General features: G+C 57.4%; 8 protein-coding genes across 8 annotated transcripts; 4 read left to right on the plus strand and 4 right to left on the minus strand.

Moving 5' to 3' along the window:
- Positions 1–1090: 1090 nt before the first annotated feature.
- On the plus strand, positions 1091–2730 carry BZA05DRAFT_409605 (WD40-repeat-containing domain protein). Its single transcript, XM_051484811.1, has one exon. It carries the CDS (start codon positions 1298–1300, stop codon positions 2621–2623), a length of 1326 nt encoding a protein of 441 aa, XP_051335918.1. The 5' UTR covers positions 1091–1297; the 3' UTR covers positions 2624–2730.
- Positions 2731–2765: 35 nt separating this feature from the next.
- BZA05DRAFT_409607 (G-patch domain-containing protein) lies at positions 2766–3680 on the minus strand. Its single transcript, XM_051484812.1, has one exon. The coding sequence runs from the start codon at positions 3529–3531 to the stop codon at positions 2908–2910; it is 624 nt and encodes a 207-aa protein (XP_051335919.1). The 5' UTR covers positions 3532–3680; the 3' UTR covers positions 2766–2907.
- Positions 3681–4498: 818 nt separating this feature from the next.
- On the minus strand, positions 4499–8516 carry BZA05DRAFT_460732 (uncharacterized protein; the record flags this gene model as incomplete). The annotated part of the gene is made up of 2 exons (XM_051487666.1): positions 4499–7201; positions 7834–8516. 2 exons carry the CDS (start codon positions 8514–8516, stop codon positions 4879–4881), a joined length of 3006 nt encoding a protein of 1001 aa, XP_051335920.1. The 3' UTR covers positions 4499–4878.
- A 3100-nt stretch (positions 8517–11616) lies between these two features.
- BZA05DRAFT_476866 (uncharacterized protein) lies at positions 11617–13687 on the minus strand. Its single transcript, XM_051488276.1, has 2 exons — positions 13156–13687; positions 11617–13082 (listed from the first exon to the last, which is right to left on the minus strand). The coding sequence occupies exons 1-2, from the start codon at positions 13572–13574 to the stop codon at positions 11903–11905; spliced, it is 1599 nt and encodes a 532-aa protein (XP_051335921.1). The 5' UTR covers positions 13575–13687; the 3' UTR covers positions 11617–11902.
- A 1158-nt stretch (positions 13688–14845) lies between these two features.
- Positions 14846–16589, plus strand: BZA05DRAFT_476867 (uncharacterized protein; the record flags this gene model as incomplete). Its single annotated transcript, XM_051488277.1, has 1 exon — positions 14846–16589. The coding sequence occupies one exon, from the start codon at positions 14846–14848 to the stop codon at positions 16493–16495; it is 1650 nt and encodes a 549-aa protein (XP_051335922.1). The 3' UTR covers positions 16496–16589.
- BZA05DRAFT_358668 (Alpha/Beta hydrolase protein) lies at positions 16590–19254 on the minus strand. Its single transcript, XM_051481451.1, has 6 exons — positions 19154–19254; positions 19044–19095; positions 17661–18976; positions 17341–17594; positions 16946–17276; positions 16590–16877 (listed from the first exon to the last, which is right to left on the minus strand). Exons 1-6 carry the CDS (start codon positions 19213–19215, stop codon positions 16727–16729), a joined length of 2166 nt encoding a protein of 721 aa, XP_051335923.1. The 5' UTR covers positions 19216–19254; the 3' UTR covers positions 16590–16726.
- Positions 19255–21177: 1923 nt separating this feature from the next.
- Positions 21178–21780, plus strand: BZA05DRAFT_448364 (uncharacterized protein; the record flags this gene model as incomplete). Its single annotated transcript, XM_051487245.1, has 2 exons — positions 21178–21315; positions 21385–21780. 2 exons carry the CDS (start codon positions 21178–21180, stop codon positions 21778–21780), a joined length of 534 nt encoding a protein of 177 aa, XP_051335924.1.
- Positions 21781–23376: 1596 nt separating this feature from the next.
- Positions 23377–25027, plus strand: BZA05DRAFT_409629 (uncharacterized protein). Its single transcript, XM_051484813.1, has 3 exons — positions 23377–23700; positions 23794–23926; positions 24018–25027. Exons 1-3 carry the CDS (start codon positions 23679–23681, stop codon positions 24616–24618), a joined length of 756 nt encoding a protein of 251 aa, XP_051335925.1. The 5' UTR covers positions 23377–23678; the 3' UTR covers positions 24619–25027.
- The last annotated feature ends 711 nt before the right edge of the window (positions 25028–25738 follow it).

Raw genomic sequence — 25738 nt, forward strand, 5'->3', positions numbered from 1 at the left:
CGGAGGAAGAGGCATGAGGTGGGGAGGAGGCATGTGGAGGAGGCACGAGGAGGACGGAGAATGAGAATGTTTCTTTCTTTTCTTTCTTTCGGAAATTTCGATATTAATTTGCATCTACTCTATGATCTCTACATAAACCTTCCTTCTCATCATCTCATCATCAATCGTGAACCTAACCTATTTTTCCATTCTTTGCAAGGTCAGTCCTGCTGTCCGAAAAGAGAAACGTGAAGGAAGTTGTGAAAGTAATGGGTAAAAGGTGATGTCAGATTCCCAGTTCTAAGCACGAAAGTCTCCGGGTAATCCATGGGAGCCCGGGAACTTCTCATACGGCTCTTCCTGATTGTATTGGGTACGGCTTTGAGCCTTCATCATTGTATCGTTGTTGTGGTTGTGGGGTGGGAACGGGCAGTGGAGGGAGAGGGGGGGGGAGGAACTTACAGGTTGTGATTGACGATGCTGGTTGGTGGTTCCTCTAAACGTTGAGAGATGGAGGAGTGAAGAGGAGGATGGAAGGAAGAAAAAAACCGAGAAGGATAATTTAAGAACCCGTGGGGTGTGCAGGGATGTGTCTTCAACTTTTTTTTTCTCTTTCCACCGACACGCGCGCTCTTTGGAGCGGAGCCGCATCTCACTACAGACGCTATCCACATCCCACCCTGACCTACACCCAGGAAGTATCTACGTAAACTTTTTTTTGCGCAGAGCACTGCACGCCCGCCCCACCACCGCCCCACCCCCCTCCACCACCCTCTACCCCACGGACCAGGGCGCAAACAAGAGCAATGACAGAATCAATGATCACCGCCACAGCGTGGGTGCCGCGCGGCTTCGCCGCCGCGCACCCCAAGCGCATCGAGCTCGACGAGAAGGAATTTGAGCGCATCTCAGAGCTGGCAAAATTGCAGCTCGAGGATGCGAGGGACGAGATGATGGGTGGTGAAAGTGGTCCTGAGGAACACGTAGGGGCAGAGGCTGGGGATGCTATGGAGATTGAACAAGAGGAGGAGGAGGGTGTGGACAAGGCAAAGGCCGCTGCCGCGGCGGCGGAGAGTGGGGCGAATGAAGGGGGTGGGGTGGGAATTGGGGGGAAGAAAGGGAAGAAGGAGAAGGGGGAGAACGGGAATGGGAAGAAGGAGAGGTCTGAGGATATGGATGATGATCTGAGGGAGTATAATCTTGAGGACTATGATGAGCCTACGGAGGAGGAGCGCAGGAGTGGTGGTAGTGAGTCTTCTCGATATGTGGGGTGGGTGGGTTGAAGGGTGTGGTGTGCTGACTGCTGGAAGCACTGGGGATGTTTGGCAACGTCAAGTCGCTGGCGTACTACGAGCCCGGCGAGGAGGACCCATACATCACGCTTGCGCCCAACGGAGAAATGGACGAGGAGGAGCGGGAGGAGCTGCAGATCCTGCCGACGGACAACCTGCTGTTGGTGGGGAAGGTCGAGGATGAGATTGCGCACCTCGAGGTGTACGTCTACGAGGACGAGGCGGACAATCTGTACGTGCACCACGACATCATGCTGCCGGCGATCCCGCTGTGTCTCGAGTGGCTCGATGTGCCGGTCAATCCCGGCTCCACGATTGCGGCGGATGCGCGGGGCAACTTCGTGGCGATCGGAACGACGGATCCAGACATCGAGATCTGGGACCTGGATACGGTCGACAGTATGTTTCCGAATGCGATCCTGGGTGCCGGCGGCGATGAGAAGGCGCGGAAAAAGAGGAAGAAGAAGAAGTCGCCCAAGGCAAACGACGAGTACCACGTCGGCGCTGTCCAGGCTCTCGCGGGAAACCGCCAACACCGCAATCTCCTCGCCTCCGCGTCCGCCGATACGACTGTCAAGCTGTGGGATCTCACCACGACCAAGTGTGCGAAATCCTACAGCTACCACACGAACCAGGTGTGCGCGCTTGCCTGGAACCCGTCGCAGGCAACGACGCTGCTCTCCGGATCTTACGATCGGACCGTGGTGTGGGCGGACATGCGATCGCCGGACGCGAAGCAGCCCACGTGGGGAGTCGAGAGCGACGTAGAGGCGCTCAAGTGGGATCCCCACAACCACAACTTCTTCTACGTCTCGACCGAGTCCGGCTACGTTCACTTCTTCGATACCCGCACGCTCCCCACCACCCCCGCCGACTCGAAACCCGTGTGGACCCTCCAGGCACACGACAAGGCAGTCTCCGCTTTCGACATCAACCCGATCATCCCCGGCTTCCTCGCCACCGGCTCCGTCGACAAGACCGTCAAGCTGTGGAATACCCAGGCGTCCGCCGGAGGCCCCAGCATGGTCGTCAGCAGGGATATGGACGTCGGCAAAGTCTTCTCTACCAGCTTCGCGCCGGACAAGGAAGTGGGCTTCCGACTGGCCGTCGCCGGATCCAAGGGTGTTGCCACCGTGTGGGACACCTCGACGAACGCGGGTGTGCGCCGGGTCTTTGGCGACCGCGTCAAGGTCTCTGATCCCACGAAACCGGATCGTGCGGTCAGGACAAATGCTGGCGACTACGAGAGCGAGAGTGATGACGAGGAGGGTGAGGGCGCGAGCGGTGATGATGATGACGGCGAGGAGGCTGCCGCTATGCCAGATGGATGGGAAAGTATGGATGATGAATAGGCGGGCTGCAGGCGTAATTTGATAACCCGGGTTGTTTTTGTATATAGGTCGCTGTCTTTTTGCTTGGGTTGGGTGGGGATAAAAGTAATTGATTTTCAACACATGGGGTCTCACTCGTGAGGTTGCGTGGCGGTGGATATACCGTTCTTCTAAATCCCAGCCCTTGATCCGCTGCAAACCTCGTAAGGCCAATGGACCGCATATTACGTTGTCCATGAGCTTGCTATGACTCCTGACCAATACCGTACACTCCGGATTCTACATGATCTGAAAAGTATATTCCTCTAACCATGCGAAGCCTCATCCGTGCCGGGACAGCCCTCCATTTCGTCGTCTTCGTACTGCCACTTGCACCAGAAGCAGTACTTGTGTACATCTCGCAAATGCCGGACGATCATATCCAACTTCTCCTCGAACGGCAGCTGCTCAAACTCTTTCAGCTCCTCGTCTTCGTCCTCCAGCCCGTCCCCTCCTCCATCCTCCTCAAAGATCTTGCCCTTCTCTCCCAGTATCCCCGGTTTCACACCCAGCGCGATTTTATCCACCTCGTCGAGCTCGTGCATCCTATGGTAACCGGGCAATCGCGGCTGCCCCAGTCCCTGCTCCATATCGTATCTCATCCTCCTCTCCTGCTCCTTCTCCTCGCGATGCTTGACCAGCCCCCGCCACAGGACATTGATACTCCTCAGCGGGATCTCCCTCGCCTTGCCAATATCGACCTCCTCGACGCCATAGTCCCTGGCCATGTCCAGCTTCTCAGCCACCTTCTGCGCAGCATAGAACTGCGCCTGGAACCGCTTCTCCTCCCTCTCGACCCTAACGCGGTCCCTAAAGTCCTCAGGATCAACCTCTACCCGTTTCGTCGTCCTCCCCGCCGCGCCCGCCTCCTCCTGCAGCTTCCGTTTCATCTCGGCGGCATGCCCAATACCCGCTCTATCCTCCTTGACCGCGACACCAATCGGTTCCAGCACTACATCCCCCCTTTCCCGCCCCTTCTTATCCCCGTCCCCCACCCCCTCCCCCCCCTCTTGCTTCTTCCCTAACCCCCGCCCCGGCGTAAACCCCATCATCTTCATCATGCGCAGCCCCTTATTACTGCGCTCCGCCTCGTCATCGATCAAGCTGCGCTGCAGCGCCGCCTCGCGCTTCTCCTTCTCCTGCCGCGCAAGCTCCGCCTTGCTCTTGGGCCGCCCGCGAGCTTCGGATTCGCGCTGCTGCCGGAGTGTCCGCTGTGTCAATGTCTCCCGGATGGGTAAGGGGTCCGCGATTATCATCGACATGTAATCGTCTTCTTCTTCTCCGGAGGCGGTGGGGGCGGGGGGGGGAGGGGCGGTAGTGGTGGAGGGGGTGGAAGTGGGGGCGGCAGAAGGCGGTGGTGGTGGTGCGATGATCGCTGGACTGCTGGTGCGCCCCCGGCGGGGCGGCGGCGGTGTGTCCTCTTCCGATGAGGAGTGCGATAGGAGTAGGCGCTTGCCGGGGCGCGGTGGGGGTGGCATCTTGGTGCTGCTCGTGGTGGTGGTGGTGGTGATATGGAGTTGTGCGGTGGGGTGGGATAGGTACGCGTCGGTGAGCTGAGTGTTAAGCAGTAGTTATGGTGGGGTTCGCGGTTCACACGCGGGAGCATGGGGTATCACTCGTCTTTGGCGACGTGAAGGATCGGATTATACTTTATTTTTACACCAACGATGCTCGAGTTGCTGCGGAGTTTGGACTGGTAGATGTCGGGTTGGACAGTGGACGGTGAACAGTGGACTTGGAACGGTGTGTGTATATTGGGGAGAGGGAGAGGGAGAGAACATCCCCGCTCCGCTCTCTTCCCAGATCGGCTCTGCTCATTCAGCCCAATCCTCCCAAGCCCACCACCACTCATCACTCATCCTACATATGTAACAAATGTCACTTCCCATATACTTTAGATCCTACACACAAGAACCGCATCAACCGCCAACCACCATGGACATCATCATGACGGAAGGACCATCTGGATTCTGGAACGCTCGCAATGCAATCGCCCAGGCAGAATCAACCAAGCTTCAGCCGTCCCGTTATTACTAGTATGTAGAACCATCTACCTAATGTACCTCCCGCCCACTTTATCCCCCGTATCCTACAAGGTATTCTATTCGATTCCAGTTCCAGTTCCAACGCCAATGAACAACCCACTATGCACTATGATAATGTACAATACAAATATACACGCAAAACAAAATAACTCAACCAAACCAAACCATCTATACACCCAAAACGCAACCATATCACGCCTTCTTCTCCAGCCCGAGCACTTCCATATCGACGCCCTGCACGCCCATATCCAACCTAGCACGCAGGACATCATCATGGGCAAGTACACTATCGCCGAGCTCCCTCTTCAAGAGGACGGTAAGACTCTGCAGGCTCCCATCCTCCTCCTCGATCCTGAGTGGTCTGCGTCTCGCCGCTACCGCAGCCGGCGATTTCCTCCCGCCTGCGCCTCGCTGGGCCATGATCTGCCTGCCCAGGTCTCTGAGGCGCTCGACGGAGGTAAGAACCGTGCCCGCGGCGATGCGGGGTCTTCCGCCGGTGATCTTGGGATCCCACGGCCGCGCGCGGAGCACGCCGAACGCTACTTCCTGCACTACTGTTTGGTCGATTGGCGTGCCCCACAGAGATGTGCCCGCGTGCAAGGCGATTAGGGTGCCCTCGAGATCCCGCGCGAGGAGGAAGCACTTGATGATCGCGTACCAGATGTCGAGGAGCTTGCCGGCGTCGTCGGAGTCTGGCGTGGTGGGTGGCAGGTGCTGTACGGTCAGCGCGAAGAGCTCGCGCGGGGTCAGGAAGTCGTGGTTTTTGCGGTGGGTTTGTGTGTAGTGGCGCCACATTGCCGTCCACATCACCAAGAACGACGTGAGGTCCGGCGTCACCCGTGATGTGCGCAGCATGCTGTCGAAGGTCACCGCGAGCCGCGTCATGTCGTGGGTGCGCAGCAGGGCGTGCAAAAGGTGGTTCATGATGTAGCTGTTTGGCGGGATGGCACACGCCGTCATCTGGTCGAACAGCGTCAGGATGTGCGACATCTGCTGGCGGCGCGCGTAGTAGTGCACGAGGATGCTGAAGGTCTGGATCGTTGCGGGGGGGATTTGCGGGCCGGGGACTTGCGGGGTGCCGCGGGGACGCGGACGGCGGGTGCGAGTGACGGCCGGGCTGGGGCACTTCGACGTCGCGATCTGCCCGATCCGCTCCGTGATCATCTGCTCGGCGATGGAGGCCGCCATTTCGGGCTTGCCTTGCTGCAGGAACGCCTGCATCACCCAGTTGCAGTGGATGCTGTCCGGCAGGAACTGCTGCGACGGCATCACGTCTGTGATCAGCTGCCACGCGAGGTCCGCCCGCTCCATCCGTATCAGGTTCAACATCCACCCGCCGTAAAAGTACTTGTCCGCGACACTCGTGGGCAGGTTCTTCAGCGCATCCACCGACACGGCATTCAGCTGATCCGGATCGACGGTTTCCTCCTGAGCCGCCTTGACCGCGGCCGAAAGATTGCTATGAGTATCGGTCTGCTGTCGATCCAATGCATTGTGTCCCGCAAAGACCATATGCTTGTAGACCTTGAGTCCCATCGCGGGCTGATAGCTATCGAGAAACGACATGGCGAGATCATCAAACTGCTTTGCCGTGATCCTCTCGCCATTCTTTTCGGCACACTCCCGCATAGTCTCATAGACCTTCCACGCCTTCTCCCCCTCAAAAACATGATTCCACGCCATGATGACCGGAATCCACGCCTTATGCTGGACACTTCCCAGCACAGCCTGCATACGGTGCACAATCTCCTGCGCTTCTGCAGGCTGCTGCAGCAGCGCCCTCAGCCTGACGCCGAGACTAAACACCTCTCTCGTCGGCGCGCGTTCCACTAAGTCCTCCCACCTCATTACCGCCTGCTCCCTAGCACCATTCCAGAACAACCCGCCAATATACCTCATCTCCGCCTCGGTATCCATCTGTGCCCCGGCCAGACACATCAAATCGCCAATAACCCTACTCCGCACCGTCGGAATCGCCTCTTTATCTGTCTCGAGCCGCCACAGCAACTTCCACGCCACCGGCGTCAGCAACTGCAGCAGCCGCGGATGCGCCTCCAGCCGGCGCAGCCGCGCGATCACCTCCGCCGAAGCCTTCTCCGCCCCCACCGCCGCTTTCTCAGAGCCTCGCAGCGCGCTCGCCAGCTTCCGCAGGAGAAACATCTCCTCGCAGCCCAGGCCGGCAGTGGAGCTGACCAACCCTCCCATCTCCGCGCCGACCCGGCGCACGAGCCGTCCGCGCCCTCCCATCCCCGCCGCCACCGGCCGCACCACCGGCCGCGCCCCCGGCCGCACCACCACCGCCGGCCTTAGGAACGTCGGCCTTGGCAGCTGCGGGGGCGGGACGGTATCGAAGATCCGCACCTCAGCGTCGTCGCGCGACGTGGGCACGTCGTCGATGGAGTTCCATTGCCGCGGTTGTTTGCTGCCGCCGACGCCGCCGGGGGCCGGTAGCTCGCGGAGCACGGCGCGTTCCGATCGGAGCTTTTGGAGGTTTGCGAAGAGGCTGCGGAGTTTGCTGCTGTCGGGGGGTAAGCGGATGCGGGTGCGGAGCATTGGTTGGATGTGTTTAATGGGAGGGGGGGGAGTGAGGTGCCTAGGTGTGTAGTGGGTGGTTTGAAGGAATCAATGATCGTAGTGGGGGTGGGGGGCTAGCTTGGCGTGCATCATTCATGATGAGCGCTGTTCACGCACGAAGAATGGCTCGGTGAAAAATAGGTACAATACAGTACATGAGTAAGAATACAGGTCGTCAATCGTCGTCATATCAAGACACTCCTCTCCTCCTCCTGCTCCTCCTCCTCCTCCTGCTCCTCCTCCTCCTCCCCTCCTCATTCTCCCTCGCCCTCTCGCTCTAGTCCTATCCAAAAAAAAATCAAACGCATACAGATACATTGTTGAACACCGAACACCAAATAAACAAGCAGATGAAAAACGTGCAAGCACATCAAAAAAAAATATAAAAAAAAAAACCCTCCATCCATCGTCCTCACCCATCTCCATCTCAGATAAATAACCGAAGAGAAAAAAATAAGCCAAACCAAACCATGTGCAGATGAGATGAGATGAGCATGCATGCACGCCACTCCACGCTCCCACAACCACGCCGAGCCTCACCATCAAAACCCCCCACCACGCACTCAGATCCACCCCGCACTAAAAGCCGGCAACTGATCCTCAAAGACGCCGCCCTGCCAGATCTCCTCCAGATAGTCCTCAGCACGGAAGCGGCGCAGGCCCCTGGCAAGCATGTACTCCTCCTCGACGTCGACGCTCTTGAAGCCCGCGATCTCCTCGGCCATCTCCGCGACCTGCGCCAGCTCCGCGCCGAACGGGTGGGTACTCATGTGATGCTGCTGGTGTTGTTGGTGCTGCTGCGCGCGCGATGCGGAGTGCAGCTCCTTGGGCGGCTGCGCGGTTGGCGGCCATGTGGGCGGCATGCTAGGGTGCCGCGGGCGCGAGGTCTTCGCTTGAGGGGTGCGGGTGGACTGCGAGCGCAAGGGCACGGGCGAAGGGGTCGGCGCCGGTGCCGGCGCCACAAAGAAGCTGCTCAGGTGGTTTGGCGGGGCGTCGCGGTCGGCGAAGCCGAGCGGGCTCATGATGCTGGTGGGGGAGGTGCTGCCCGAGGCGCTCGAGGAGTTCGAGGATATCGAGCCGGTGGAGAGCGAGTTCCGCAGCGTCGGCGCGTCGTATGATAGCATGTTCGTCGTCGATAACAGCGCGATCGGCGCCGAGATCTTGTTCTTCGAGATCGAGTGCCGCTTCGAGCCATCGTTCAAAGTGTTCAGTCCGTTCCGCGAACTCTTCTTCGTGATGCTGCGGTTGAGCGCCATGGTGCCGGTGTCGTGAGGTGCGAGTCGGCTGTTCAACTGTCCTGTCCAGGTGTGGTGGGCGGGGACGGGTGTGGGGGATGCCGCGGACGATATAAAGGTGCGGTAACGGTGCCGTCCCAAACACAGATGACCTTGAAGACTGTAGGTATGTACTCTAAAGTGTGGGGCTCTATATTGGCCGAGTCTAGGTTTTTGCAGTGCAGTGCGGGGGAAGGGGGGGTCAAGTGACGATGGTGCCGGTCTGGCTTCTCTTTATCGCCCCGGCTACTCCGAAAGTGCGTCGCAATATATGGCTAAAAGCGGTGGTTCGGCGGGTTGCGATATTCTCTTTCCGAAACCGCGGGGGGAATGTCCGACGATTGATACTATGATCGATTGATTGATTGATTTGATTGTTGGCTGGCAACGATATAGAACGTATGTATGTATGTTTGATATGTATGATATGTATGTGTGTGTACGTGTGTAAGGGAGTGCACGAAAATATCCCTTCCTGCTGGCTGGTGGGGGGGTGTGATGAAACGACAGCTGCGACCGCAAAAAATGAGTGAGTGAGTGGATGGATGAGAACGAGTGATTCCGATTCCGATTCGAATGCTTCAAGCAGCGACTGGCGGGCGACTGGGCGACTGACGACTGGCGACGAGTGCGGTAGTTGAGTGAATGTGGGTTTTGACAGGAGAAGCTGTAGTTTTAGGGGAGGGGAGGGGAGGGGAGGGGAGGGAGGGGTGTGGTGGGTGAAAAGGCGCTCCCAGGAGAAGTTACAGACCAGCCGTCGGAACAAAGAAGAAGAAGGGAAACGGAAGGGGGGCGCACGAGAATGGTAGATGAAAAAAAGCGCAGAAAAAAAGCGGGAAACAGCAGACTTGATACGTTTCGGTGCAGAGGCCGTGGTGGTGGTGTGGATTTTAATATCTCTACTCTGTGGACCGTCGGGGGACGGGGCACGGGGGAGCGAAAGCTGTGACACTTGGTGATGCAGGGGCATTCCGGCCCAGGGTAAATATCCTCCGCCATGCAAAAAAAAGGGCTCGTTGCTGGGGTTGGGCGGTGGATGGCGAGGGGGTGGATGGGGGCGTGGATGGATGGTGGTGGTGAACAAAAGGCGGCTGTGTAGAGCCAATCACGTCTCGGGCCCGACCGACGGAACGGAACAAAGGGAGGGAGGTCTCAATAAATCCTCTCGTTCTTTCGCATCTTCTATTCGGGCGTGGAGACAGCAAGCAGGTACCCGTCGTGGAAGAACTCGGGATTGCGCCAGTCCAGTCACCACTCACCACTCACCACTCACCACTCACCACTCCCGCTTCAAGACTCAAGATAGGTAGTCGCCGGCACTAGTTATCTCCACCATCTGCACGTGTTGCCCAGTGACCATAACTAACCTCCATGAGTCCATACTCTACATAAATACCTATCCACAAGCCTCATCCAGCGCTCGCGCATCGGTATATAAACAAACCCTCCCCATCCACGCTCCGTGCCTCCACCCCGCGCGTGCGTAACTACTCTCCAGTTACTAGTATGGGCCAAGTACCATCCATACTCAACCATCGCAGCACCCACTCACGGGGGTTTCGGATTGAGTTGAAGATTTGCAATTGCCGCCTTGTTGTTTCGGGCCAATGGGGGACCAGGATGGGTTGTGGAATGGGTTGGGGGTTGTGGGATGGGTTGGGGGCAGTCCAAGCGCCTTTCCTTTCCTTTCCTTTCCTTTGGTTTTGTTGGGTTTGTTGGGTTTGTTCGAATCGATCGTGAAGGGGAAAGAAAGAGAGAAAGAAAGGAAGAAAGAAAGAAAGAAAGAAAGAAATCAGCAGACCCAGACCAGACACAGAGCCAGACCGAGACCAGACCGAGACCAGACCGGGACGAACCGTCAACCGGAGGCAGAACTGGGGAGAGACATAGCTGATAGTCATCCGTAGGGAAAGATGCCCGAGAGACAGAGAGAGACAGAGAGAGAGACAGAGAGAGACAGAGAGAGACAGAGAGAGAGACAGAGAGAGCTCAGAGTCGAGACGTCAGTTCAAAGTTGGCCGTACTATGGTTGAGGACGGTTCGGGATAGGTAGGGCATCGCCGAACTCGACGCACAAACATCACTTTGCCCGCCCTCGCCTTACTGTGAAGATACACAACACAGCAAAACACAACAGAATAGAACACAACAGAACACAACAGAACACAACACAACCGAACATACATGATGGAATCCGCACGCATGTATATGACACAACAGAATCCACAGTCCGAAGTCCACAGTCCGAAGTCTACAGTCCACCCTGTCGCTGTGGGGTAGGTACTTGTTAGTAGGTGCTCTACATAGGCGTGTATGTAGGGTCTCCATCAGTTGCCACAACTCCCCGACCTCTTCCCCGAGCTCTTCCCTACCTACACAACTAGGTGCAACCGGGCGCCTGGGTAGATATCTAGTCACTTCGGTACTTGCTTGGGTAGTTACCTGGGTATATAGTACTGGTATCATTCGCCGCCGGTGTAGGTAGGGAAGCAGTTGGAAGGTGCGATTCGCCCCGCTGCGAGGATCCGAGCGAGTGTGTGTGGGTATATGTGTGAAAGCGAAAAACGACCGATGGACGATCCATCAGAATCAAAAGGCAGTGACGCCACGATTTCTTCCCTTCCACTTCGTCTTCGTCTTATGCGCGTAGACAATAATAGTCTTCAGGAGGCATGTCTACGGCGAGCGCGAAACCCAGTGCACGAATATTCCAAAAAACCTTCGTACCTGAATTTGTGCGACAGACAGAACGGACGAGAAAGACGGCTCCCCTACTTCCTAGTGGCCTACATACGGTCTTGGGTGGTGAGCAGTGAGCAGTGAGCACTCTATCGCTCACCGGCTGAAGTTGTCCCCAAGTACTCCCGGCATCGGAGTTTCCCTGAGACCTCTCTCCCACATTCATTTTTCTGGGACAGTCAAATGGGGATCAACCATCACTTCAATTTCGCCCCGTCTGGTTTTCCGGGTCCGAAGCTGTAGTTAACTAGCACTGGATTGGGTGATTGCCTAGATGTCGTCTGACGGACGTCGACGGACGAGGTTTGAACTGAAGCCGACTTTTCGCTACGGTAGGAGAATAGAGCGGACTATAAATCAGAGGTGGCAATGCATCCCGCATCGTCATCATCGTCGTCGCGAGCTCGAGAACCTCCATTCCCATCTACCGCGTGCCGTACCTAGTACTACTTGTATAAGCCCGCAAAATACTACATTCCCGTTCCCATTCCCATCCCCATCCCATCCCCATCCCAAGCTACACACGCACGCAGGTACTAGTGCGCATCTCGCCTTTCCCCCGAGTCCCCAGATTCCTTCTCGCCAGTATGCATACATAGCCACATCATGCAATCAATCCGAACCATTACCTACGCCTCCCTGTCCTCGGCGCCCCTGATGCCGTACTCCTTCCTCAGACTAGCGACCGAGTACATCACGGTCGGTTTCACGGCGGCCAGGACTTCCTCGCTGACGTCTACGGCCTGCACCACGGCCTGTTCGATGGTGGCAGCCTCCGTGGTCGCCGTCGGCGTCGGCGTCCACACACCCTCCGCGGTGAGGTTGTAAATTGCCAGCAGCGGCGTGGCGCCGTCGAGCGGATCCCCGAGCGGATCCACCGACACGTACACTTTACTTTCCGCCGGGCTGACGGCGGCGTCGAGGAAGTTCCCTGGCAGCGAGAGCGTCGACGTGTACTGCAGCCCCTCGGGCGTCCACGAGAACAGGAACAGCGCGGGGACGCTCTCTATGCCGACGAGGATCCCGCGGATTTCCGGGACCTCCCACAAGCCGCTAACGGCGAACTTGAACGAGGCGTCGGCGTCCTCGGCCTCGGCCTCTCCCTTATCGGCAGTCTTGGGCACGAAGATCTTCGCGTCGGCGCCGAGCACCGCCTGCACCGGCGCCACGAGGTCGACCTTCTGCAGCGCGCGCCGCTCCCGCCAGTTCCACACGAGCAGGTACTCGTCGCCGCCGCCGGAGATCAGCGACGTCAGGTCCCAGCTCGGCGCGTGCAGCGTCTTCACGAACTGCGTGTGCCCGAGACAGAACCCCTCGATCACGTAGCTCTGCGGGTATCGCGTGACCCGGATATGCTCGTCGCGGTCGCTCGTAAGCACCCACGTCTTCTCCTTCCCGCCGGCGGCCGGGTGCGAGGCCGGGAGCGTGATCGTCAGCAAAGACAGCAGCATCGATACGTGCCCCAGCACGAAGTCGTGCGCGAATGGTATGTTGTAGTCGACGTGCAGCCGCTTCCGCCGTTCCGCTGCGACCGCTTCCCGCTCAGAGTTGAGCCGTGCCTTTTCCAGGTGCCGCGCCTTCTGTTCTTCGCTCTCGTAGACTTTCTCGGTATTTGCCATCTCGACATCGGCGGTGGTAGTGGTGGCCGCGGGGGCGGCAGTAGTAGTAGTAGTCGCAGCCTGTGACGGCTCTTCGCCGCTGTCGGACGCGAACAGCGGAATCCCGAAAACGTCACCGAACTTGTCCGCGCACAGGATCGTCTCAGTGCGCTCGACGAACGCGAGGTCGACGACTCGTTTCGGAAGATGTCTGCTCGCATCACATCACATCAATTCCCGCACACCCACCACCCCCACAAAGCAAGGAAACAACAACAACCCACCTAACACTCATCACCTCCAGCCCCTCAGCCCTCAACACCGTGACAGCCTTATCATCGTTCGTCGCAACAAGCACGAACTCTCCGCTCTTCACGGTCAGGATCTTGGTAATGGCGTTGAGACTCGGCTTTCCGCCGCCCTCCTTCTTCTTCTTCTCCTTGCCCTCTTTGCCCTTGCCGTCCTTCCCCTTCCCCTTCCCCTGTCCCTGTCCGTCCCCGTCCCCCTCGACCTTGCGTTTCTTCTTTGGTCCCTCGTCCTCGTTGGCGACGACAGCGACGGTGGTGATATTCCCCGGCGCAGCAGTCCACGAGCCGAGGTTTTCGCCGCTGGCGCTCGAGAATACGTGCAAAGCATTGGATGTACCAGTGTATAGGCGCGCCGTCGCGGCGCAGACGTGCAGGCGCTGGATTGGGTGGCGCATCTTGCTGGTGCTGGTGGTGGTCGTGGTGGGGGGGTGTAGTGGGGGGTGGTGGGGTTAACTGCGTGCAATTGAGTGAGGCTCGAGTTGAAAATGTTGGCGGCTGCGGGCTGCAGAACGCGCCAGGGTGGGGGCGCTGGGCACGTGAGGGCGTAAGCTTAATAGGTACGGTACCTACTCCAGCTTCTCTCACGGTCTCGCCTTGGAAAACGGATGAACTATGGAGACAGATGGAAATTTGAAGCATTGTCATAAACACATGTCATTACATTCGAGGATCATTAGAGTATGAGCCCTTGCTTGAGTCAACCGGGTGAAAGCCGGTTGACAGTTAAATACCTACGTAAGGTTTATTCACACACACAATCACTCGCTCCAAGCGGCACTAGAGTAGAATGGAAAGGTATCGCTTCGGTGTTCGAGTGTTTGAGTGCTCGGCTTTCCGTGGAGCTGGCAGGAAAGGTTGTGTGTGTAGGCGCCATAGTTTCTGGTAGTCCGGCGGTGTGCGAGAATGAATCGATATTCCCCCCTCCCTCTAGCACTCTGTTCGAGTACATAGAGTATGTACCTACATAGCAGTAATAACGGGAAGCTTGGTTGATTCTCGACATCTTTTTTTTCTTGAAGATTGCGAACGTTCCACATGATTCTTTCTTCATGATGTTCGTGGTGATTGACCGTCGGTGCGGTTCTTGTGTGTGTAGGATCTACCTACAAAGAAAGTGACATTTGTATGTAGTGTGAGTGATAGGTGGTGGGTTTATGCATAGAGGACTGGGCTTGGAGGAATGGGCTGAAGAGTAGAGCCGAGCTGGGAAGAAAGCGGGCACGAGTGGGTGTGCGTGGGCTTGCCGGGGAAGGGGGAGGGGGTGGGCTTGGAGAAGTTCTTTGGATTCAGAATATGAGGTGCTTGAAACGCTGCATTCAACCAGGTTCAGTGTCGACGGTTGCGATTGATGAGCAGATATCGCACCTGAATTTCTTCCAGGGGAGGTGCGGTTCCGGCTGCGATGTACCTCGCCCTTACAGTTCCCCCTACAGTCCTCATACAGTTCCCGCAGCAGCCATTCATTCCAATTTCCCAATGAGTTCTTCGCGGACGTTCTTTCATTCATTCATTCTAGCTCGTTCTGGCCTAAGCCATTTCCGTTTCCGTATCACTCTGTTTCTGTTGTGCCGTTCCAAGTACCTTCCACTTCCATACCACGGAACTATCACTCGCTCGCCCAACCACCCCCGTCCCCCCTCCCCTCCCTCCCCCCACCACACCAAAAATGCCACCCCGCACCACCGCCGCCCTCTGGAACCAACTCTTTCCCGCCGCCCCACCCTCCCCACCCTCACCCCCACCCCCGCCTCTCAGCCGTCCATTTCCGCAATATCCGGCACTGCCACATGTATCAGTATCACCCACGCCGCCGCCGACCTCGCCGCCGGCCTGCGCATCTACATTCACCTCTCCATTCACCTCTCCAACTACCTATCCAACCACCGGCCCCACATACACCTCTCCATCCGGCAGCACACATGTCAATACAACGCCGGAACAGCAGCAGCAACAGCAACGGCAGCAACAGCAACGGCAGCAACAACAACAACAGCAGCAGCAGCGGGAAGAAACTAACAACCTCCTCCTCGAATGCCGCTACCTCCTGCACCGGCTGACCACTACCACCGCCGCAGCCACCACTACCACCACCACAGCCGACACCACCGCCTCACAACTGCAGGAGCTCCAAGTAATGCTATCAGCGCAAAGCAATGTGCTACAGTGCGTGCTCGAGGAGCAGACGCGGTTGGCGGGTGTGGTCGCTGCACTGCTCGAGAGGCCAGCGGGTGCGGGTACGGGTACGGGGGCGAGGGAGAAGGAGTCGGAGATGAGTGCGGCCCACACGTTGCTGGAGTTTCGGGATTCGGTGTCGCGGACGACGTCTGCCTCCTATACCTCACATACCGCTACAGCGGATGCGGAGGGGTATGTGCGGGATGTGCAGCGGGATGTTCAGCGGGATGGAAGAGGGCGTAGGAGGAGGAGGCCAGTGGGAGAGGAGTTACGGACGCAAACGCAAACGCAAACGCTGGGTAAAGCTTCGACACAGGTTAGAGCGCAGCAGCAGCAGCAGCAGCAGCATCGGAAGATGACGATACGCAGCCTGCTCCTTGAGACGCAGGATGATACGCAGGCGGCAACGCAGGCGGCAAGTCATGTCACAGTGAGCTCGGGTGAGGATCTGCGCAGCGCTCCTACTCCCAGGGAGACTGGGAAACAGCAGCCACGGCAGCCGCAGCAACAACAGCAACCACAGCAACCACAACGGCCGAAGAAACGTCGTCTCCTTGACACGCAAGACTCGTTAATAGAGGCAGAGGGGGCAGATAGACAAGACGAAGCCCTCGCACGTGCCTGGTCGCAAGTATCCTCGACGCCCTCACTGCTGTCGCAGCCGTCCGACCCAGTCGCAGGCGGCGGTGGCGGCGGTGGCGGCGGCGGCGAGATACAAGTTCCCGGATCACGCGCGCACACGCAGGTATTCATACCACCCGGCGACACAGCCCCGAAAGTGGACGCGGAGATACAAGTTCCCAGCTCTGGCACCGCGGGCTGTTCGCAAACGACAGGGAAATGTCGTCCTCCGGAGGTGCAGGAATCGCCGCTTGAACCGTCACTCGCACCGGTCATCACGTCGCCTCCGTCACACATTGTCACTCCGAAACCCACTACCACCACGGCAGCGAAAATGAAGAAACGCTCCCTGCTCGAGTCCTCGGATGAAGAAGGGGAAGGGGAGGGGGAACAAGAAGAAGGCGCTAGCCCGTTCCTGGATAGGAGCTGGGAGGAAGCGAGAGTGATGCCCGCCAGGGCTTGTAAGCTGTCGGTACGAGGGGGACGGAGGAGCGGGAAGCGCGGGAGGGGGTTTTACTGATTGGCTATGTATGTAGCGAGGGGACTTGTCTTGGCCGGTACTTGTATACAAAGAACGGGGGATTCTCATTTGAATGGAGCGGATTCGCGAATCGGATCGGATTGGATTGGGGTTGTCATTTACTTTACTTTACTCGTTACTCGTATCATAGCAACTTACACTAGGAAATATACACGCTTGGTACCTACTCATTCTTACACCTTGCCGCTGACGACTGGCGGCACCGCTGTCCTACAGTTCTTGCGACAGTTGGCCTTGCGCAACCGTCTCCTGCTTGTCTTGTGCCGGGGGGTTACTGTCCTCCCCCTCCTTCGTGGTCCACCTATTGATCCACTCCAGCACCTCGGTATGCCACTGCAGCGAATTCTCTGGCTTCAGCACCCTAGTTGTCCCCAGCGTATTAGCCACCCCCCTCCCCCGGCCACGCATGTCAAACAAAGACTTAGTTACCAATGATTCTCGTCCGGAAAATGCAAAAACCTGGAGGGTATTCCGAGTTCCTGGAGCACATTGAAAGCGGCGAGGCCCTCGCTGACAGGGAGCCGGTAGTCTCGCTCACCATGGATGATCATCTGCGGCGTTTTCCAGTGCTTGATGTTGCGTGCCGGGTCCCAGCGCTCGTAGCCCGCGCGGTTGCTCCAGAGCGTGCCTTCGAAGTCGTGCTGCGGGAAGTACAGCTCCTCCGACGAGTACTGGTTCAGCGTGCTGAAGACGCCATCGTGGCACACTAAAGCCCGGAATTTGCGCCCGAGCGGGAGGCCTTGCAGGTAGTTTATCATGTCTTTTGTTTCGCGTTTTTTCAGCCGCTGGCTCGATATTGGAGGAGGAGGGAGAGGGGGGCTTACATCCACCATACGATGCGCCCAGGGCGACGGCGTTATCGAAGTCGATATAATCTCTCGCCTCATGCTCGGTCTGCAAATACTTCACTGCGAGCTCCAGATCGATGTACGGCTTTCCGCCCCATTGCCCCTGGATCCCGTCCACGAACGCCTGTCCGTACCCCGTGCTGCCCGTTGGGTTTACTGCTATCGCGATCCAGCCCTGCTCTGCGAATAGTACCGGGTTCCACCGCGTGCTCCAGCTGTCGAGCCAGGCGCTGTCGGGTTGTTAGTGCTAATTGGGGCGGGGGGCGGAAAGGGGAGGGGAGCGGTGGAAAACGGACCCCTGAGGACCGCCGTGGATGAAGAACGCCATGCGGTACTTCCGGCCCTTCTCGAAGGCGCTGGGCCTGACAATGAAGCCATGGACCTTCCCGCCATTCGCTCCGGCAAACCAAAAGTCCTCTACCTGTCCGTTGTTCAGGTGTTTCTCATGTTCTGGCTGCTCCTGCAGCGCCTTCATGCTCTTATTGCTAGTATCGAGGATAAAGTTGCCGGGCGAAGCAGTGAGCGAGCTCATATGCAGCAGCATCTTGTCTCCTCCAGACAGGAACTGGAAGCCGGAGACGGAGTGACGATCCCATACCTCCTCTGCAACCCCGGTGGAAACAGATATGCGGTACAGCTTGTGCCGCCCCACGCTGTCCGCCGTCGCGAATACGTGCTTGCCGTCTGGATGCCACTGCAGCGTGCCAGGGGAGACGTCCCACGCCCCCGCAATCGCAATCGCCGCTGTGCTGGCCCCCCCACCAACCCCGCCCGGCCCCTGCCGCGAGATATATATCTGATTCCTATCAGCCTCATACCCGTTCATTGCCATCTGCAGGAACGCGATCGCCCTGCCATCGGGGGAGAACACGGGGGCGGATGAGGCTCCCTGCGGGCTCCCCTGTCCCACGGGCAGGTTCAGAGGCTGCGGCTTCCGCGACCCGTCGAGCGGGACGACGTACACGAGCGATTGCGTGTTGTTTGCGGGGTTCAGCCCCGGGGTCTTGGATACGAAGGCTACGCGCCGCCCGTCGGGGGAGATGGAGAAGTCCGCTGCGCCGCCGAAGGGCTGGACGGGGGACTCGAGCCCCGAGAAGGGGGGGAGCAGGTTGGTTGGTGAGGACGTGGAGGTGTAGCGAGAGGAGGTGAGGGAGAGCGTGCCTGAGAAGAGGGACGACTTCTCCGCGGTGGTGTAGGCGTCCCAGTGCCGCACGAAGAGGGATTCGTACACCTGCCCGCTTGCGTGCGGCGCGTGCGCCTTCGCGGGGTTGTAGAGAGTGCCGTTCGGGCTCGCGAGCGACGAGAAGACGAAGTGCACGGTGTCCTTCAGCGGCAGCAGCTGCAGATCCGACACCGGCCCGTCCACCGTCGCGGCCTTGTAGATGCCCGTCTCGTTCTGGCTCGTCGGCGCGATCCAGAAGCTCGTCGTCCCGTCTGAGGCCGTGACGTTGGTGAATAGCAGACTGTCGTCCGAAACCCATGATACGGTCTTGAGGTTGCTGTGCGGGAAGAGCGCAGATGAAGCGCCGGTAGAGAGGTCGAGTAGGTTCCAGGATCGGGACTGCTTGTGCTCCGTGAAGGAGTACGTCGAGCTTGAATATACCGCCAATGTCTATTATTATGGAAGTCAGGCATTGTACGCGTGGTAACTGGGCATGTAAACAACGCGTGAAGCTCACCCCGCCACTATTAGCTTCCGCGGCGGACCGTCGGGGCGCACTCAGGACATCCCTAAAGTGAGAATGAGCATTGCTACGGCGAATTGAGCATTGCGCGGGGGGAGTCGTACTCGGGCGTGAGAGCTGCAGCCGCAGCTACGGAAAGAAACGCTGTGGTAAGACGTAGCAACATGGTGCGGTGCGTGTTTGAATTGAATGGCCGCTGGAGAGCTCGTTGCTATGAGCTTGACTATTATGCATCGCTGGAACCCTTACCCACGCATAGGAAGAGTAGATCAGGCGACGAAGCGAAAATCACTAGCCACTCCGAACACCAATAGCCTCAGCCGAAAATCAGAGAATGCAGTTGGCCACTGCGTAGCCCATTCACCCCTTCAAAAGCTTTCGCAATGGCTCTTGGTACTTAATTAAGTGGCCGAGTGAGACTGGCGGCGAGTACTCTACTTTAACTCGCTCGAGTGATCAGTCCTTGCTGGGCCACTCGCTCATTACTCTCAACAGCGTCGCAACCACAACTCGTCACTCATTGTTTGGCGACACTCGCGATTCGGCGGTTCTTCACTGCAGGCTGACTACGCTTATCATCGTAACCACGGGTTCTGGGCGGCTGCGGTTTGGTCACCGGTGTTCTCTCGGCCTCGAGATGCCTAATATATAGCGCCTCACCGGCCATTTTACGCATAACTACCGTCGTCGTCGGCTTCGTTAGCTGCGTGACGGTGTCGTCATTGGGCAATGGGCGCATTACGCTCGCCGCGTCGCCAAGTAGATATGTGGGGTCTTCTCATCGATCGGTGGACAAGGCATGTGTAGGTACGGTATTGTACCAGTAAGATGTGAGGCGGGACGGCAACCATAGCCACATCGAGATGTGGCTGGGGTGCGGGAGCGTTAACTGACTGTTGTTGGTATGTCACATGTGTGCTCGAAAAAGGCATCCTTTTCGAGGCAACGAAAGCAGCCCTGCTTCCGCCCGCCCCCTTCCTCAGCATGTGCACTCAAATGCTTGTACTCCAAGCAGCCAACCAGCCGCTTGTCCGGGCAGAGCAGTGCAGACTCGGCACGCTCGGTATTCGGCACGGCCGGTGTGCTGTTCTGCTGTTCTTATCACCGTTCGCATCGAATCCCTTCGGCTTTGTATATATGTAACTACCCTCGGAACGAGCAGACATATGGGGTAACCGTCAGGATTTAGCTCGTCTAGCCGCCGCGCGTCCCGGTTGGTTGGCCGTTGGCGCAGCACATCGAAAGCTTGGTATTGCTTGGTACCGGGAATGGCCGCGCTCCGCCAACGACGCGGCGAGGATTGGCGATCGAGATGCGAGATTCGAGATTCTTGAGTCGACGTCGGTTGCGGAGGGGGAATGGGGGGAATGGGGGTTGGTACTTTGTATGGATGTTTGCAGGTTTCGCTTCTCTGAGAAGAGGTCAATGGCCTTGTGAGAGCTAATTGAGAATAAAGGTCGTTGGGCTCTCTCTTTCTCTTTTTTTTGCGGGGGCGCATCCCTTCCAAGCATCTAATACCTGTTACTACCGAGCACCCAGCTGTCGAACTTCACCCCATGTATGATGTGTAGGCCGATATTGCCAACACACACAGCAACGGCAATGACGTACGACGAAATCCTCACGCTACTGCTACTCTACTCTATCCCAACTGCATGAAAGCTGAGAGTGCGTAGTGTGGCTCGGGGACTCCCAGCCTCGCCATTTGCTGGAGTGACAGCTGGGCAGTGGGCAACCCGTCACCTGGGTGGATACCCATGTTTTTCTCTCTCTCTCTTGCTTTCCCTGAACGGTGGAGGTGGATACCGAACCAGAGTGCACCGATGCGTTGTTCGATGGATGAAGCGTGGAAGAGCTCACTCATGCAGGGAAGCCGGTCTCAGCCTTTGCACCACTCGACTGAGTGGATCGAGAGAGAGAGAGAGTGTGTGTAGTAGACGACCATACTTAAGGGAATCAACTTCTCCCAGCGTCCCAGCTAAAAGCATATACATACACCGGCCCATCACCTCGTCACTCGTCACTCGACCCCGCGCTATTCGCTCGAAGCTCATCGCATTGAGCTACACACGACCCGACTGCACACTCAGCAAGCCGCACACGAATACCCAACAGCCAGCCAGCCACTATGTTCCCCGGCTTCCTATTCATAGCCGTGCGCATCTTCGAGATCATCTCGCTGATCCCAATCTGGGGTATGCTCGCGTGGTTCGTCGACTTGTACCAGCCCGCCACGCCGCCAGACTACATCCTCTACCCGTTCATCGTGAGCCTTCCCTCCTCCCACCCCCCTCCCCTCGCGCAGTAACACCCCACTAACCCCTCTCCCCATCAGGTCGCCCTCCTCGCCACAATCTGGGCAATAATCACGCTGTTAATGTACCGACGGATGGGGTGGACGCCGATCTACATAGCGATCGTAGACCTCTGCTGGTTCGGGATCCTTATTGGGGGGGTAGTGGTGTTGGCGCCGTGGGTGCGGCGCACGGACTGCGTGCAGTGGCAGGGCCAGAGCGCCGTTCTCAACGCCGCCGGCATGAGTGTCACCTCGGGCGACGTCACCGTCGCGAAACAGTGCATGATGCTCAAGAGCTCGTGGGGACTCGCGATACTCAATATCATACTGTTCTTTGCCTCCGCCGTGCTGGCTTGGGAGGTCTGGCATCGGACTGGTGTCGTCGTGGTTAGGCCGAGGAGGAGCAGGAGTAGTAGGAGGAATAATGGCTGGTAGGTGGTAGGGGTGAGTGGCGCATTGGATTTGGGAAGCGGAAGGGGCATGGCGCGCTGGTTGGGTGGGTGTACTGTACTGTACTTTGATGCTTTTATGATTGCGACGATGACGAGAGCGGGGTCTGGGTTTTTTCTTCGGGGGATGAGGAAATGTATATACATGTACCAATTACTTACTTACCTTGGCCGTATACCGTGCGAAATGGCTGGTGTTGGAAGATGAATTGGCGGGATGGGCAGTATCCGGTACATCGAGTACATACCGGACGATATCAAACCTCATCTCCACGTGATACCATGAGCTTGGAAGTTGGGGAAACATTTCTGTATGATCTCGCGTCTCGGTGTCTTGGAGCCTCAGGCTCTCAGCTCCCATCTCCTCTTGTCCATGTAGTTATCCGACACAAGCCATCACTCCGCATCCGTATCTACTTTCTTGATGATATTGTGCATCTTAGTACCTATTCCGGTATCACTGCTACTTTCCAGTGTCCTTTGCATACTGCCCTCATTTTCTTCGTGGCTGCTTAGCATTGTCCATTATCCATGGCTTCTCACCAAAATCAGCCTCGTTAGAGTAGCCAAAGCCTTCAAGCCTTCAAGCCCCCCGTCCAGTCCGGCGGCGACTATCGTTGCATCCTCTATCTGAAGCCCAGCCTTCTAGTCTTCTACACGAGCTCGTTTCTCTTTATAAGCAGTCTTCTTTCTCTTCTTTCTCTTCTTTTCCGTATCAATACAATCAATCAAGTCAAGTTCTTCTCCCAATTCCAACACTTTTGTACTCGAGTACTTGGATCATCCGGCTCTTCCGGGAATTCGGGATCAATAGCGGCTCAGGAGTCAGCGTGCCATTCAACCAACGATTACAGCTTAGATAAACAAACCCCAAATAGAAACAGAAAGGAAACAGAAAGAGACAAAAAAACGGCTTGGCGTGTTTCAAGTTTCAACTTTACTGCCCGGGGATCTGCTTCGTTTTCCTTTTCCTTTTCCTTTTTCCTTTGCCTTTGCACCTGCAGGAACAAGAGACAGCAGCAGCAGTAGTAGGCCCTGAAGCCCTGACCGGACTGCGGATGATGTGAGTTGTAACGGCCCTGGCCCCCGGCGGCGATTCGGCTTCCCCGTGAGCACTGGGGAGTCATAGAAACTAGGAACCCGTATCGTACTGCGCTGCATCGGATCTTATGTAGGCACATCGATACGAGGGCCGAGGCGTACGTGAGTCGGAGATACGGTACGGTACTATGATATGTGTATCATTTAAACACAGGGAGCTTCTCACCGTACCGTATTCGGTTCTGGCGAAACATCGGTTGTTTCGGCGGGGCCATGGGAATGGGAAGGTCAGACCTGTAGGTAGGTTGCTGTTGTTTCCTGGCCTGATGGCTACGCGACTCCCCTCCCCCGCACCTTGTTACATAGAGTTATGTAGTCACCTTCCTGCCCGTGCCATGTATTTTACCCATCAAAGTTACCACACCCCCCAGCATTCCCAGCAGCCGCTCCTCGCCTGGTGAGCTGCATCCATCGTAGCGCTTATGTATAGTATGCCATCCAGTGCATCATACCGTACATACCGGTATGTATCTGTTTAAACACCTCGTTTACCACTTGGATACGTTGGGAAACTTCCGTTCCGCTGACCCCGAAGGCTGACGCAGTGTGTCGAGGTATATAAGTACGGTATGATATGTATGTTTGATTTATCCGAGCTGTTTATCCCCCCTCGGTCGGGATTATATGGAAGCGGAAACAGAAGCAGGTCGACCTCACGCCTGCGTCCCTCCTCAATCGAGATTTCATGAAAGCCAGGCCTGTCCTGTCCTGTCCTGACGCCTGCCCCCTCCTCCTCCCCCTCCTCCGAATCGACCTCCGAATCGACCTCCCGCCGCCGCCGCGATGCCTCATAGCGAGCCAGACTGTATGTAACTACGCTTTTTCTTTTCTTTTTCTATCGGAGAAGGGCTGGTGGGTGGGGCGCAACTGGCTTGACTGACTTGACTGGCTGGGGCAGATCCGGCGGAAACGGCGCGGCACTTCTGCGACACCGGGATCTGGAGGGATGCGCCGGTGCTCACGGGCACGACGTCGTTCCCGCCGCTAGATGACGCAAAGAATATCCTTGTGACTGGCGGCGAGGGGTTCATGTCAGTCCGCTTCGCATCTCCATCTCAAGCTTCCGTCCCACCAACGGGAAACCTGAAACTAGAAACTGACGAGATGGGATGGTCCGCGCAGTGCCTCCTGGCTGGTGCGCCATCTGACACTGACCTACGAGCACTACAAAATCGTGTCCTTCGACAAACTCGAGTACTGCGCGTCGTTGAACAATACGCGGGCGCTCGACGGGCGTTCCAACTTCACGTTCGTGTTAGGGGACGTGACGTCTCCCGCCGAAGTCGGCGCCGTCCTCCGCACCCACAACATCGACACCGTGTTCCACTTCGCCGCACAGTCGCATGTCGACAACTCGTTCGCCCGCGGCGGCGGCTCCCTCGAGTTCACTAACACGAACGTCTACGGCACCCACGTGATGCTGGAGTGCGCACGCAACCATTCCCCGCTGAAAAGGTTCGTCCATGTCTCCACCGACGAGGTATACGGCGAGGTGCCGGACGACGCCGAGGACCTGCGCGAGGATGCGCCGCTCGCCCCGTCGAATCCGTATGCTGCCAGCAAGGCCGCCGCGGAAATGCTGGTGCATAGCTACCGCATGAGCTACCAGCTGCCGGTGATAGTGGTGCGGAGCAACAACGTCTACGGGCCGCACCAGTTTCCGGAGAGTAAGCCTTCCCTCCCCCTCCCCCTCCCCCTTCCCCCAGTTTTCCAGAACAACTGATCCCCGCCACCAGAAATAATCCCGAAATTCACCTTGCTCCTTTCGCGGCGGCAGCCGCTGCCCCTGCACGGCTCAGGCGCGCACAAGCGGCGGTACCTGTTCGCGTCCGACGCCTGCGACGCCTTCGACACGATCCTGCACCGCGGAGCGATCGGGGGGATCTACAACGTTGGCTCGGCGGACGAGCTGTCGAACACGGCGCTGTGCCGGCATCTCCTGCAGGAATTCGGACATGATCCTAAGGATCTGGAAAGCCATGTCAGGCGCATCCAGGATCGCCCGTTCAATGATAAAAGGTATGCCGTTGATGACGCGAAATTGAGGGTGTTGGGATGGAGGCAGAAGGTTGGACTGCGGAAGGGGCTGAGGATCACGGTTGAGTGGTATAGAAGATACGGCGAGGGGTGGTGGGGTGGGCTGGAGGGGGTGCTGGGGCCGGGAACGGGTTAGGGAAGAGGGTCACGAGCACGCCTTGTTTTGGAGGTTCTCGAGTAGAGTTAGAGTGGACATGTAGACGGCAGTTTCTGGCGGAGGGGGGATATATCATATACTATAGAGCGGTGTGATGGCCACCCGGGGGCTCCTTGTGCAAAGGAGATTCTTGTCCGAGTGGTTGTCCGATTGGTTGTCCAGCATGCTGCAGTGTTTTTTGTACGGATGCTACGTTGTTACAGACTTTGTTACGGACATGATGTATGGCAATACGGTAGATGTAGAGTAGATGTATAGGTAGTACTCTAAAGGGGTCACATGTGCTCGGACTGTGGGCGGTGGGGGATGGGCGATGGGTGATGGGCGAGGGGCGAGGGGCTCCACGATTAGCAGCTGTTAGGATAACGTTGTTGAACTACCTACTCCGCACACTGGAAGAGGCGTGGATCTCTGGTGAAGGTATACTTACCATGAGCCGAAGCTATCCTAGTCTCCGGGTCCGACCAATCCTGGCGATGTCCAAGCCCAATGGATCGGGGAGAGTAAGAACACTATAGTAGCTACCGTACCCTCATGAAATATCACTTGCTAAAGTAGCCATCACTCGCCAACTAATCAATCGCACCGTTCGACCGCCCGCGCTCTTTCAAGTTCGAAGTTTCAACCGAAAACACGGAGAGCACCCAGA

This window comes from Tricharina praecox (assembly GCF_024521635.1).
Source record: "Tricharina praecox strain CBS 144465 chromosome Unknown BZA05scaffold_30, whole genome shotgun sequence".
Classification (NCBI taxonomy): Eukaryota; Fungi; Ascomycota; class Pezizomycetes; order Pezizales; family Pyronemataceae; genus Tricharina; species Tricharina praecox.